Here is a 14672-nt window from a genome sequence, read left to right as displayed (position 1 = left end):
GTAAGATTGAGAAAGGAGAGGAAAGGAAGGGAGCCTCTGTGTCTGTGGTCAGGAGAAAAAGCGCCGAGGGGTGGTGTTAGGCTCGTGCCAGGTTTGCTAATAGGGATGAGAAAGGCTCAGTCCTAATATAGCAGAAATTAAACATCACATGCATGTACGCCATTTCCCTGGAGCTCCCTTACCTCATCATACCGACGTTGTGGATACATACTCCTGCACATTAACACACTAAAGTAAAGGTATGTAACTCTTTTTTGCTTGTCTTTTGGAGACAAAACTGCTTGTTTCTCAATAGAACAGGGGATTATGGATTAAAAGCTCTCATAGGAAGGTTCTCGTAGATTGTTTTTAGACAAGAACTCCACTCTATTACAGGGGAAAAGATGCTATTGTGGGAAATATTTGTCTAAAAGGTATCTTTTTTTGATAGTGGTGTCTTTGGTGAATTGTGTTAATGGGTAAACCTGCAACTTGTAAGTGTGTAGTAAGATATTGTTAGTACTTTTAAAGCTAGGTTTTGTAGTTGCACCGATCCCTGCAGCAAAATAAATTGCCTTTGTTAGTGTCTTTGCCTCATACCCCAACTGAATATCCAAATTTAATGAACACAGTGCAGTGTGTGTTATCTGGTTACCAGACTCAAGTTACATTGGCCTGGCTACACAGCACAAATACATCTCACACAAATTGTCAAAAACGAAGTTCAACTACTTTATTTTAATGCTGTTTTAAGGTACTTGTACTTTACTATACTTCAGAAGGACCTATTGTTCTTTTTACTTCACTACAGTTATCTGACAGCACTAGTTACATTTCACATTAAGATCTTACATTAAAGGGGAACTATGCAGTTTTTTTTTAGCTTAATTTACCTTAACTGTACAGCTTTGGAGTCATTGGAATGGTTATGACTTTTTTCGAGTTGAAGGATGGTCATCTCGCTTCCCCCTAGCGCCTGTGAGTGGAAAAACCACCCTTGCAACTTTCGTCCGGCGAGCCGCCGGCCTCAGCGTCAGGAAGTATCGCGTGATATCAGGTCTCGCGATGTAACGTATTGCTTCATGGCACTACACACATACGCCCATTCAGGAACCGGCTAACAAGGTAGCGATGGAGTTTTTCACACTATCGTCATGGCTGAGCTGGCAAAAAAGAAGCACAAAGCTAGGAAAGCATTGTCGAACTTAAAGCACATTTTGCTGTACATTTACTTAAGTAGGATTTCAGGAATGCATCCTTATTGGGGATACATTTAGCCCGGGGATACTTAAAGGGCCCTGAAAGGTGTGTGTGTGTGTGTGTGTGTGTTGTGGCGGTCAGCCTAATCCCGCTGGATACAGCAGAGGGTAATTTGAGGGTGTGTATGTACATACCTCCTGGCTGGAGGGTGAAGCAGTCAGACAGCTCCATGCGTATAAACTGCTGGGTTTGCACATGCCTCAGAGAGTGCTTGTCCCCGGGTCTGTGTTTGATGTGGTGTGTTTACACCTGTGTGTTTGTGTGTCTGCCTGTCTGGGTGGGTGAATGTGTTTGCTTCATGACTGGATGCTTCAGAGAGAGAGAGAGAGAGGCTTCCGCCTCACATAGAGACAATCAGGACACGCTTCAGTGATCAGTGGGAAGAAGCGCAGGGGCAGAGCAATCGCTACACTCATCGTTTATCACTGAAGACAGAAACCAAGGCTCACCGCTGCCTACACATATACTAAGGTGAGGAGGAGAAAGACTGAAAGGAAAAAGGAAGACAACTAATAAAAAAATGAGGCATATCTATACATAGGAACGCCAAAGAGATGAGGTAGGGATGAAGAAAATATGATTCTAAATGTGCAGATAAAGAAAAGGGAATTAAGGAAGGAGCAAAAAAAAGCAAAGCATGAAAGGAAACAGTAAAGCTGATTTGAACCCTGTGGCCGCAACACCCACCATGGTCAACAGCATGTTGGTGGATGGCCATTTCCCCGCCTCTAATCTATTAAAGGAAACATTTTACACTTTAAGAAATATGATTATTTTCTTTTTGAGAGTTAGATAAGATGTCTGTAAGAGCCAGGAGCAGTTAGCTTAGCTTAGCATTAAGACTGGAAGCAGGGGAAACAGTTAGCCTGGCTCTGTCTGAAGGGAAAGGCGCTATTTCTTGGCCAGGTGCAGTAACTTCCTGCATATAAAACCACGACTTGTTGTTTTTACCATGTTTAAGCTTTTTGTGTGTGCAAGAACTAGTCTAGCACATAACCCTTTTGAAGACAGAGCCAGGGGACAGTTTAACTTAGTTACTTAACTTAGTATAAACACTAGAAACAGAGGTAAATGGGTGGCCTAGATCCATGCAGAGGTTAAAGAAATATGCCACCACCTCTAAAACTCACTAATTAACACATTATATCTTGTTTGTTTAAGCTGTACAAAAAACAAAGTGTAAAATCGACAGGGTTTGGTTTTTCTGGGGTTAAGTGTCAGGCTATTTGGAAGAGTGGCTTTCTTCGCAACCCACAGGAAAAATACAGCACATAACCCCCTGTATACATTTCAGTTTTTGTATGGATTAAACAAACAAGATGTTAATTAGTGAGCTTTAGAGGTGCTAAAAGGTAGACTTTGTTACGTTTGGACAGAGCCAGGGTAGCTGTTTCCCCCTGATTCCAGTCTTTTTGCTAAGCTTAGCTAACCATCTCCTGGCTCCATGCTTCATATTACTGTGCAGACATTAGAGTGGTATCAATCTTGTCATTTAACTCTTTGCTAGAAATCAAATAAGCACATTTCCCAAAATGTCAAACTATAAGGAAACAGACAAAACATTTATATGTTGTGCATTGCCCTCACGATTCAAATTGTGCTATATTTTGTTATAATTTGTAAGCTAAAATCAAACGGTTAGGCATACAACAGCAAAGACACAGACAGAATACAATGGTATCTAATATTCCACTTGCAGGAGCTGTCATCACATCTACCATTGGGTTTAAATAATTATCTGTAGTGTCACATGGTCCTTAATCCTTTTATTCTGAATTTTTTTCTATGTAAAAAATGATGGACGCACATACAGTAAATATCTGTCTTTGGCTGGGTTCCCCTTGGTTCAGACTAGTCACCCAGCCTTCCTCTTCACCCCTGCCCAGGTACTGAGGGCTCTGAGCTGGGTGCATAGAGGACACATCTGCCCCAGAGCTCCACAGACAACACAGCAAATGAGCACTCGCTGTCATAATGCAACATATCAGTTTGATGTACAGCAGAGGCAAAAGATTTTAATATCCTACGCGCGGGATCGGGTGACTGGCTGTGCATATTCTCAATACAGTGGAGCTAAATATACTATAGGTTTGTTCTGCAGTCATTTTCAGCATGTGGGCTGATGAAATGGAATTATGTCTCATTTTGCTTTCAGGTTCATATACTGGATGCAACATACTGCAGCCTCTGATTCTCTTTCATTAGTGAGCTTTTTATTTTACACTTATTTAATCACATGCAGGGTTCCCCATGATAACAACCAATATTCACAAAAGGAGATAAATAATTCATTATGATGTATCTGGCTACAGTCAACCTAATGTTCCCACATGCATCCTGCCAGCCTTCAGTTGCACATTTGAGAATATAAAGCGTTAAGACATAAAATGAGACATCTTACAGCTGCCAACTGAAAAAAAGAACAACGCGGTATTATTCATGCTATTGTCATCTGAAGACCTTTGCAGATGTTTTATCTGTGTTTGTGAATATTTTGTGGTAGCAATTTCCCCTAAAATTAGATATATGGCATTTTAAATGCCATTGCTCTAATGCTTTTAGTTGCTCTGTGGAATGGCTAGGCCTGGATGGAAAAAGACGCACATAGAGTTTCTTATTATATACAGTATAAATCCTGGGAAAGCATTTTTCTCACTCTGGGATAAAACAAGACAGAGAAGCTTTGTATGTGGAGAGGTTGGGTGTGTGATCATACAGTATATGAACTTCCTTAAGCCTTTCGTTGGAGCTCCAGATACTTGACCCACAAACAATATTTACTACAACTATCTTGTCTTTCTATTTTAAAATGATAATAAAGGACTAAAACAAAAACATCAATGACCCCCCCCCCCCCCCGTCCTTTATGTTCCGCTTAGCCTCGATTCTTTAAACAATCAAACCAGACACATTTAGCACAGTAAGTCCCCTTTAAACATATTTTCCTCCGCTGATGTCTTCGGATCACCTGTCAGAGGAGGCACATGCGCGGTGAGCAGCAGAGTCGAGAGGTTGTTGGAGATCCTGCGTCAAGAGAACCAGTGTTACGTAGAAAATAACGGAAAGAGCCTGATATACGTTTGGTGTCAATATAAAAGCCTTAAAATGTTTTATTTGAGATTACAATAATGAAGTGTCAGGGTGGCGGAGCAGAAGTCCAGACTTTTAAAGTGAAGACTGGCAGACTTATTTTCCACTCATCTGCTATGCTATACGATCTACATGGTATTCTTTGTGTGGTATAGTGTATATGTGGTTTTTCATGTTTAGATTAATTTCAGGCTCTGCATTATGCAGTTAATTTATTTCCCAATGACACACAACTTAATACCTACATTAACACTAGCTAATTATGATTTTATTTTTGTAAAACCTACCGGAAGCCACCTTCTTTGACTGAGCAATAGTAAAACAGAGACCCCCCCTCACGGAAAACTGTGGTAACTGTGGTGTACAGCTGCAGAGATGCGCGACACGGAAAAACAAGGAGAAACGAGGGAAAAGGAACGACATCACAGGGAAGAAAAGTAACCTCTGAAAATAAATCATCTGAGATGCTACGAGATACCGAGAAACGCCGTCTTCTCTGCGCACTTTGGACGTAAAAACGCGGAGGGAGCTCGGGTCGTACATTGATCCGAATACAGTGGACGGGAGGGGTCGATCATGGGGAACGAAGCGAGCTTGGAAGGAGGCGAAGGGCCGCCGTCTGGGCTACCAGAGGGGCTGGCACCTGACGGGAAAGGCGGCTTCGTCCGGGTCCCCGATGGGACACCGGTCAACCTGAGTGAACTCAGCGAGGAGCAGAGGAGGCAGCTCGCCGCGGTGATGTCAAGGGCGCAAGGCAGGCAGCCCGGAGGCGCAGCAGCTGCACGAAGGCAGGGCTTTTTTTTTACCAGCATTTTTATGCACTTAAAGTATCCACACTAACCACGCTATGATTCGTGAGAGAGGACCGATGGATGTGTTGTGGTTGTGTGAAGAATCATTTGGAAAGCGTCAAAGATGCTATAAGGAGGCAGGGAGCTTGTTCACGCCCATTTTTGATCCTCCCAACCGCACTAAGAAATGATTCCATTCTTAGAGCTCACTGTAATGGATTATCATTAACATTTGATGATCAGCATGACAGTAAAAGATTTGTCGTCTGATAGCCTAGAGCTCTAATATTGCCTGGGCACGTTTAATTGACAAACTGCCGCTTTGAACGTTGTGTATTCTGCTGTCTTTACACATTTGCACAGGCCTCGTTTAATTGCTCGCCGTTCTCTTTTCTAAGACTCAATGTGTGAAATTAGTCTGAATTGGTGAATGGTTTGACTCAGTGTCCGCGGGTTGTCTCTCCGTGTGAGATCAGAGAGACACACCTCCAGTAGCCTATTTGTGCGAAATTTTCGAAAAGCCTGCTGGGTAAGAAAATTTGTCGTGCCCACTGTTTTTTTTCCCATCTGAACGACGTTTGAACACCCAGATAAACAAATCCACTACCTTTATCAGCCGTGTATCCGCTCTTTAAAATATTGCCAATTATACTCTCTACTTCTGAATCTCGCATAAATTGGATATGATGCTGTGTTATGGAGGGGGAGGTAGAAAGCTGCAAATGAAAACAATATGCTGTCAGTTCCATAACGCTTCCGATTTAAATGTTACTCATATAATAGTGAAAGATCCCTCGATATCTAATAAAATGATGTGCGGTGCTGCTAAATGGCTCCAATTGGTGGAAATTTTTTATTTATACCCGAGCTAGAGATGAGGGAGGGGAGGGGAGGGGGTGCATTAATATAAATATGACTATAAATAGAACAGCAGCGTTAATGTCATCACTCACAGACTTCCCTCCTGCTGATTTCTGCTTTTTTTTTTTGTATTTAAAAGTGGGATTTCATCTTGGCATTAGTCTCGGAGTTTGGTCGCTGTCCAAGGTGCTGAAATACGCTGCTACTGTCTGCAGTGCAATGTTTGCTGGTCTCTTACCATGCAGAGTCATGTATTACTCAGTGCTCATTGTAAAAAAAAAAAAAAAATGCTGTATTCATTACAACATTAAACTTTATTGCCTGGTAATGTAATTTTTCTCAGACATAATGGCAGAAGCACCAGGGACTTTCAAACAGCAGCCTAAGAAACCACTGGGTCTGTATGTTGCATACACACATCATCATACAATAACAAAACAGCCTACATTGATGCATTTCTCTAAGGATCCCATTGACTTTCACGCTTGTTCTTAGCAGTGTGTGTTGGTTGTGTAGGTTGCCTCTCAGCCTGAGCTAACAAAGATGTCTCATCTCACCCCCATAGAGGCAAACATTTCCCTTTCTATCTCAGTGATCTACACTCCATGTCATTCAGCGGTATTCACTTTCCTGTCAGCTTTACCCCAGGGCTGCTAGCTTCACATTCTGTGTCCACTGATGTGTTGAAAGGCCCTGACATTAACAAAGAGCTAGTTTTATGGTCTTAATTTAGCACAGTAAAGCTACAGTAGAGGCAGAGAAGTTGGTAAACATCATAAGCAATACTGTTTGAGATGGAACATAGTAAATGCACTGAAAAGACTACATATACTGATACTTTATTCATTAGCAAGTATTAGCATGAATTAATATGAGAGCTATTTAGGTTCTTCATGATTTTAGTGTCAGTTGATCACCACACACATCACAAATTATAGTGACAAATTAAGGGATAAGGCAGGTAAATGAGCTGAAGTCTATTTCAGAGCCATCTGGTCTCATTGACAGGTCTGTTGTTTGTATTTTGACACTGGGTCAGCTGAGAGTTGGTGTGGACTTGGCTTATAAAATGTTCTCGCATTTCTAAAGTAAACACAAATCAACAATAGCAATAAAAGCAGTGCTAAGAAAAACTTTCTCTTTTTCTCTTTTCCAGACCATCAGAATCTGATACCCATCAGCGTTCCCAGCAGGTAGGGGCCTCCAGGGGCCCTACAGGTCTCAGTAAGAGTCGTACTGTAGACGCCTTCAACCAGGGTCCACCTGGCAAGCCCACACCGGGCCGCAGCCCCTCATCCCTCAGCCTTTTTGAATCCAGATTCCGGCAGGAGCCAAAAGACCCAGAGACCAAGTCATCCAGCATGTTTGGCTCCAGCTTCATGTCATCTATGACCTCCTCTGTCTCCTCTTCCATATCCTCCATGGGGGATTCTGTCAACATTCCCAAGTTTGGACTATTTGGGGATGAGGAGGAGGGAGATGCATCTGCAACACTTGAGTCCAAGCAGGGAGGAAAGCCACCAGGCAAGGGCCCTCAGCAAGGGCCAGGTCCAAAGGGACCACAACAGGGAGGACCTCAGAAACAGGGTCAGGGCCCTCCTGGGCAGGGGCCAAAACCAGGGCAAGGACCCCCTGGTCAGGGACCCAGACAAGGACAGGGACCACCAGGCCAGGGACCAAAATCTGGCCAAGGTCCTCCAGGCCAAGGACCCCCTGGGCAGGCCCCCAGGCAAGGACAGGGACCACCAGGCCAGGGGCCAAAATCTGGCCAGGGTCCTCCTGGGCAGGCCCCCAGGCAAAGTCAGGGTCAACCAGGCCAAGGACCCCCAGGGCAACAGGCCCCCAAACCAGGTCAAGGACCACCAGGTCAAGGTGCCATACAGCATGGCCCTCCCCAGCAAAAAGGTGGACCCCCTCAGCAAGGACCTGGGAAGCCTGGCCCCAAACAGCAAGGGCCACCAGGCCTTGGGGCTCATCCTGTAGAGCCAGCTAAGAGCGGAGGGCCGCCTGGTCAGCAGGGGGCTGGAAAACCTGGAGCAGGACTCTGTCCACTGTGTAAGACCACCCAGCTAAACATTGGGTCGAAGGACCCCCCTAATTACAACAACTGCACTGAGTGTAAGAACCAGGTCTGCAGCCTCTGCGGGTTCAGCCCCCCAGACTCAGCGGTAAGATTTTTATTTTTTTATTTTTAAAACCTTTTCTCTTTTCTTTGATATGTTCCTTTAAAGGTCCTATGACATGCTGCTTTTTGGATGCTTTTATATAGGCCTTAGTGGTCCCCTAATACTGTATCTGAAGTCTCTTTCCCGAAATTCAGCCTTGGTGCAGAATTACAGCAACTACGAGCTTTCCTTAGGATGTGCCATTTCTATGTCTGTAGCTTTAAATGCTATTGAGGAGGAGAGGGGGGGCAAGGTGGAGGGTGGGGGTGTGGCCTTGACCAACTGCCATGCTTCGCTCGTTTGAAAGCCATGATGTCTCTCTCTCATGGGTGGGCCAAATTCTCTAGGCGGGCAAAGCAGAGAAAGGGGAGGTAACCTTCCTCCTTATGACGTCATAAAGGGAAGATTCCAGATTGGCCCATCTGAGCTTTCATTTTCTCAAAGGCAGAGCAGGATACCCAGGGCTCGGTTTACACCTATAGCCATTTCTAGCCACTGGGGGACCATAGGCAGGCTCATGTTAATGTTAAAAAACCTCATAAAGTGAAATTGTCATGCCATGGGACGTTTTAGTGACTTACGTTGATGTAAGCATTTTGCATATGTAGCCGTCAGTTTTCCAAATAATAAATACGGTCAAATAAAATACCAGTCCACTGTCAGGGATACTGGCATTTGTCTAATAATACACAAGACAGTCCATGTTATTGATCGCATGGGGTGGGAAAAGTCACAAATTATTACATTTTCTGTTTGTGAAATATCAAAGTGTCTATTCAGGTTGCTAAATCCACATTACACTGCAAAATGTAATCATCAAAGCTTATTTACTCCAGTATTCACGCTCAAATGTTAAGAGCTTAATGAACATCTTAAATATCATTAAATTACTTTCGTGATATAGAGAGAGGAAATTCTCAAAAGCAGTCAAACTGAATTGGAAACAATGGAAATTATTGACGATGGGTATGATTCAAACGAATAAAACTAATATTTTAAAAATAAGTTCAAATATAAGACCAAATATATTTGCTCTATTATTAAATCCAATACGAGGCTGTTAGCATCATATTGCTGTTCTCTGAGCCTGGCGAAGGGACTGCATCTCATAAGAGTGGCACATGATTTGAGGAGCAGAGGGACCATATGGACCCAGGGAAAGTTGATGGAAGGTGACTCATGTCATGGCCACAGGAAGATACTGTGCCAGCCAGTGACGACACCCTGTTACACATGGACAGAAAACACTAGTGGGCATTGATTACAGCCCAGCAGAATGACCGGTTCCTTCTACTTCAGCCTCTTCTTAGGATTTATTATTATGCAGATTGAATTCAGAATAACGTCTACAAATGTAATGCTGTTTGCCGTTACAGTATACTACACTGTATACTTTTTAGATTGGTTGAATTGACCTCATCTCTGTTTATGTTGTATGCAATTGCAATTGTTCTTTTCTAGATAGTGATCAAATTGTCAACATTGGCCCCCTTCAAACACTGTGGTTTACACACAGTGGAAACCTAGATACCCTGAACACTAAACAAAGAGCACTATGGTGTAACCAGGCTTTTTTGATAGCAGGTGTTGACATATACCGTATGGTCAAAACAGAGACAATGAAATGCAACTGTTTATGGTTGTCTAACATTTACACAACCTATGATAGATGAATGAACCGATAGCATTAATAAATAAATAGTGTATGCCTTTCTGTTAAAAATATTCCTTTGGTTTACAGACTTTGTGTTATTGCTGAATTAAAACAATCATGTGTAGAAACAACATGTTTTTATTCTGTTTTAGTTAGAAACACATGTTAATATAAATATTTTTGTATTACGTATTAGTATTTATGTAACTCCTGCCAGATTTGAATTATCTCATGGTATAAGAAATGATTTGCCTATGGAAAACAGGATTTAACATCATTTGATACATTAATTAGTGGACATGTCTCTAAATTTGTCTTGAAAATGATTATTTTAGGGGTTTAATTGGTTATGCTTGCCTGTGTATATACTGTTATTACACATGCTATTTGTGTCTGTGCTCATAACGGTGTATACATTTGTTCCAGTCAAATCTAACCCATCTTTTGTTTCATGCACAGGGTAAAGAGTGGCTATGTCTGAACTGCCAGATGCAGCGAGCGATGGGAGGTATGGATCCCCCTGGAATGACAAAGCCCAAACAAGGCTCAGCCCCGCCCTCACCCCAGAGACAGGCATCTGGCAAGCCTGGCAAGCTGTTGATAAAGCAGCAGAGTACCACCGACCAAGGGTTAACGCCGCCAACCACACCCAGGCAGAAATCCCCAGGTCCTACCTCTCCTGGGCCGCTTTCCCCTGGCTCCTCATTGGGAGGATCCCCCAAGATTGACCCCAAGACAGGCCGCCCCATTCAGCCGAAGTCCAGTCCCCAGCAGTCTCCATCTAAAGCCAAACAGGAGTCCAGCTTCTTTGGGGGATTTGGAGGTATCAGTCTGGGAAGCTTGACAGACACAGCCAAACCTCCTGCGGCTGCTTCACAAGCTGCCGAGTCCGTTACAGGGAAACTGTTTGGTGGGTTTGGCGGTTTGATGGAATCGTCGAAGCCTCAAGCACAGGCCGCACCAAAGCAGGAGGAGTCAGTGGCTGGGAAGTTGTTTGGCGGTTTTGGAGGGTTGACAGAAACGGCAAAACCTCCAGCTGCTGCTTCTCAAATGTTCAGCTTTGGATCATCACTCTTGAATTCAGCCTCTAATCTTGTCTCTGGAGAGGATGAGAAGGCAGCAGGTTCTCCACCTGGGTCACCCCTAGACTCTGGACCAGGTTCTCCTGCAGATTCTGGCCCCGGCTCACCACCTGACTCCCCCTTCTCTCTACCTGGGTCTCCTCCTGATTCGGACTCTGCTCCTGACACTCCAACTAAGTCCAAGAAACCCCCCAGAACCATTTCTGTGGAACAGGAAGAGAAGGTGCCAGCAGCCAAACCTGGACCTGCCCCAGCCTCAACAACCAAGGAAAGCTGCCCTCTCTGTAATGTGGAGCTGAACACTGGCTCAGCAGACACGCCCAACTACAGCTTCTGCACCGAGTGCAAGAAGACAGTTTGCAATCTTTGTGGATTTAATCCTACTCCCCATTTAGGAGAGGTAAGAACTACCGTTTTTTAAGCCCCACAGCTTCCTGTGCTTTCAACACACTGCATCTACCCGTAATTTATGCAATCTGTCGTGTATAAATAGAACGCAAACATCCTTTAGATGTTTCTTTGAAATAGGTCACTGTAAAGATACCATTAGGAGTTTTCAGCTCTGCGTTTTTCCCCAGTAGCATCTTGAAAAGTACTCTGAAAGGAGGATAGCATGTTACTAGTTGTACATTAGTTTACCGTGTGTCTGTACAGTATATGTGTTTGTGTGACCATGTCTGCTTGTGTGTACAAAATGCACAAATATCTTTCTATTGACTATTCTTTCATGGTGAAATCAGATGCAAGCTTGTAGGATTTGTATCATGCATGCGATGCGTGTTCGATTGTGTGCGTTTGTGCACATGAGTGTGTCTATTCATTGTCTTAGTTTGCTCAATGATGACGTGGAAATCAAACACTTTTGGCCTGCTTATCTTCCGAGGTGTGGGGACTGGTTTGCCGGTGTTACCGTGGTGTTTTGTCCCACATGGATGCAACAACACAAGACTGCGTTGAGTTCCACAGAGCAGATGGTACTCTATGGTGTAGGATCAGTATATTGTGGTAATATAGGCCAAAAAGTGCTTTCGGTTGAGTGGTTTCTCAGCATGGAGGCAAAACATATTCACATATGCCAGCTACATCCACTTCATATTCCATATGAAGTATCTTAGTTATTATCTATATGCCACTCATATTCTACATATTCATTGAAAATTATCAGCCATGCATGGTTAAATTAACTGAAGCCCTAAGTGATTTACGGTATAATATTTAATTATATCCTCTTGACATGGTCATGCGAGTCAGGGCACAATCTAGTGTTTGTCAACCAGTAGCTCTATCATGGCTTCGCCTATTAACTACTTTGTTAGCTGGTGGTTTAAGTGTGTCTTTAGTAGTCTGCTGTGTATTTTTGGTTCACTGAAGAGTCTTCTGTAACAGCGAGTGGGACTGAGCTGAGAATGGACTCCACCGTATCTATGTACAGGAAATGCTAAATCCTCATGGGAAATTAACCTTTATTTCGTTAAAGAAAGATCTAGCAAAATAATCTTGGCTTCTAAGAGATATTTACCTTCCTTTACTTTTCATTACTATTACTCAGATATGAAGGTGAAACCTACAACATGTAAGAATGGACACATTTTGTATGTCAGTACAGTGCAGTCTGAACTTTCACATGTTACGTAATACCACACTCATGCTGTTCGTTAAACATAAGGCTACAGCCAGCAACTTGATAGCTTAGCTTAGCATAAAGACTGAAAAGAGGGGGAAACGGGTATATCTTGGCTTGGAGCACTGACTTCCTGGAATCTCGCACATAACAATAAGCAATCATCCTTAATCAATATTTTGACATGCCAGTTTGGTTGTGTGTAGTTGTGCAAGTTAGATTCTATGGACCTGACCATGGCTCTGTATCAGTAGCTTAACTGTGCTATGTATTGGTAAATCCATGGTGCTGTCCGTGGTGTTGAAGTAGCAAACAGATGTGTAATTGTGACTTTTTTCACCAGTCCCACCCTTCTGTCAGTTTCGTCTTGGATCTTGGGTGGGGGGTATTGTTAAAGAGTTGTTCATAGGGCGGTTGGCTAGTCGCAAGTGAACAAAATGAACCGGGCCCGCCCTCTCTATTAAAATGAACAAATTGTCTACAGGTTGCTATGAAGTACATGAATGTTCAACATTATTATTGAAATTGTCCCCTGCCCCACTGCTACAGTAGCACTCCAAAACAAGATGGCTGCCATGTGTTTACAGTCGTGACAGCACTATTCAACACATCTTGAACTAGAATAAAATGAGTTAAATCTTAAAACAGCAGTACCTTTTGGAGTATGGCTGTAGGAGACATACAGTACACACACACACCTTGGTTGAGTCATCTACCCCCTACGTACTGTGCCTCGCTTCTGTGTCATTCGCTGTCATAATTTTGGCTGTCAGTAGGGGTTTACTTGCTGACGCATGTGAGTGGGTCAGAGTGTGTGTACGTGAGTGTGTGTGGTAACTGAGCAGTATGTTTTATTTTCAAGACTTTAGAGACTGGGCAGGCTGGTGTGAACTTGCATACTGTAGTTGTGTTGCTCTTCTGAGTGACTTTTCATCACTACAATTTATGGTGTACATTAGTTTTTTGGGATCTATTTAGCTACAGTTCTGTATGTCCACTAAAATACTGAAGGTTGAGAGTGCATGCATAACATATGTGTCAACCGTGTGTAGGCGTAATCTCTGTTTCTTAAAAGGATTTAAAGGGCAACAGGAAGCCTGTCATTTTTATCGAGGCTTGATCCTTGACTGAAGTGTCTGTGCTTAATCCTCATCAATATGAGTCGTGAAAAGAGGCACCCCAGACGGAAAAGTACTCACCGTCATGGTTTTTCTCAATTTTCTTCTTCATTTTTTTTTCTCCATCACAGCCCTCCATCTTTGTCCATCTTTTTCTTGTCACATTTTCTTAAAATCTCTATATCATTTCACTCTGTTTAATCTATTCTTTCTCTGTATCCTTTAATCTTAATATAAGGCCTGGAGGAGTCACACTTAATACCAGTGTTTCTTGTGTGCTTATCCTCCTCTTAAACACAGTGTTTTCTCTGTGTCAGAATCTCCCTTAGTGGTGCTATCCCTTTGCCTTTCTCACTGTTACTACCCTTTGATGTAGGGAAAGTCTGTAGATGTGTGTGTCCAGTGCTGCTCAGTGATGTTACTGTAGCTCCAGGCTCCATGTCATGTTGCCCTTATCAGTAATGAGTGTGCTCGTCTGAGAAGTCTTGCGTAAAAATGGGAGAGGCACCACTTTGCCAACAAGCACGAATGAAATAATCCAAGCTAAGAGAGGAGGCTGCAAGCTACATCCTGTATCACCTACACCAATGAGAACCAACTGAATCTCACCTTTCTTACCAAGCTCTGTGGAATATTTCGAGTCACAGCTGCATTTGTTCCCATTTTGCTGCTTAATGACAATCTATGGTTCCTGCTTCTTAAGATCCAGTCATAGATACAATGACGTAGTGAAGGGTGAATGCACCTGTGCCCAGCTACTCTGTAGTCTGACATAACAGTTAACCATACCAAATGTGCATTCATTTTTTTATATTAATTAAATTGACGTCTGATTGGGAGTTTACAGTTTACTCACCTTTAAAATGACCACTACATTACTGCAGATATACAGCTGACAAAGTATTTTACTCATCAGAGATGCTTTGCTGTAATATATCAAATGGCCTCCCTGGCCTTAATTATTAAACACTGTAAGGCTGTGGAAAAGGGAGGATCCTAGCCATTGAATGTTGTAAAGGAACAAACCAAGATTTCTGCTGTCAGGTTTAAG

At 43.0% G+C, this 14672-nt stretch overlaps 1 protein-coding gene across 13 annotated transcripts in view; it reads left to right on the top strand.

Annotated features, from left to right (window-relative positions):
• The window catches only part of pcloa (piccolo presynaptic cytomatrix protein a), a 64960-nt gene continuing 50288 nt past the window's right edge, over positions 1–14672 (top strand). For 6 of the 13 annotated variants that reach the window (XM_035996349.1, XM_035996346.1, XM_031313731.2 and 3 more), the window contains exons 1-3: positions 4659–5117; positions 7138–8149; positions 10260–11282. In XM_035996349.1, coding sequence (XP_035852242.1) covers positions 4906–5117; positions 7138–8149; positions 10260–11282 — 2247 coding nt within the window. In that variant the 5' untranslated portion in view covers positions 4659–4905. Of the gene's footprint in view, positions 240–4657; positions 5118–7137; positions 8150–10259; positions 11283–14672 lie in introns of those variants that run through there. The other 7 variants (XR_004896111.1, XM_035996353.1, XM_035996351.1 and 4 more) reach the window with 4 other exon arrangements.

The sequence above is a fragment of the Sander lucioperca genome, chromosome 20 (genome assembly GCF_008315115.2).
Source record: "Sander lucioperca isolate FBNREF2018 chromosome 20, SLUC_FBN_1.2, whole genome shotgun sequence".
Lineage (NCBI taxonomy): Eukaryota > Metazoa > Chordata > Actinopteri > Perciformes > Percidae > Sander > Sander lucioperca.
Note: the sequence above shows the minus strand (reverse complement) of the source record. Positions and strands in the feature narration are given on the sequence as shown.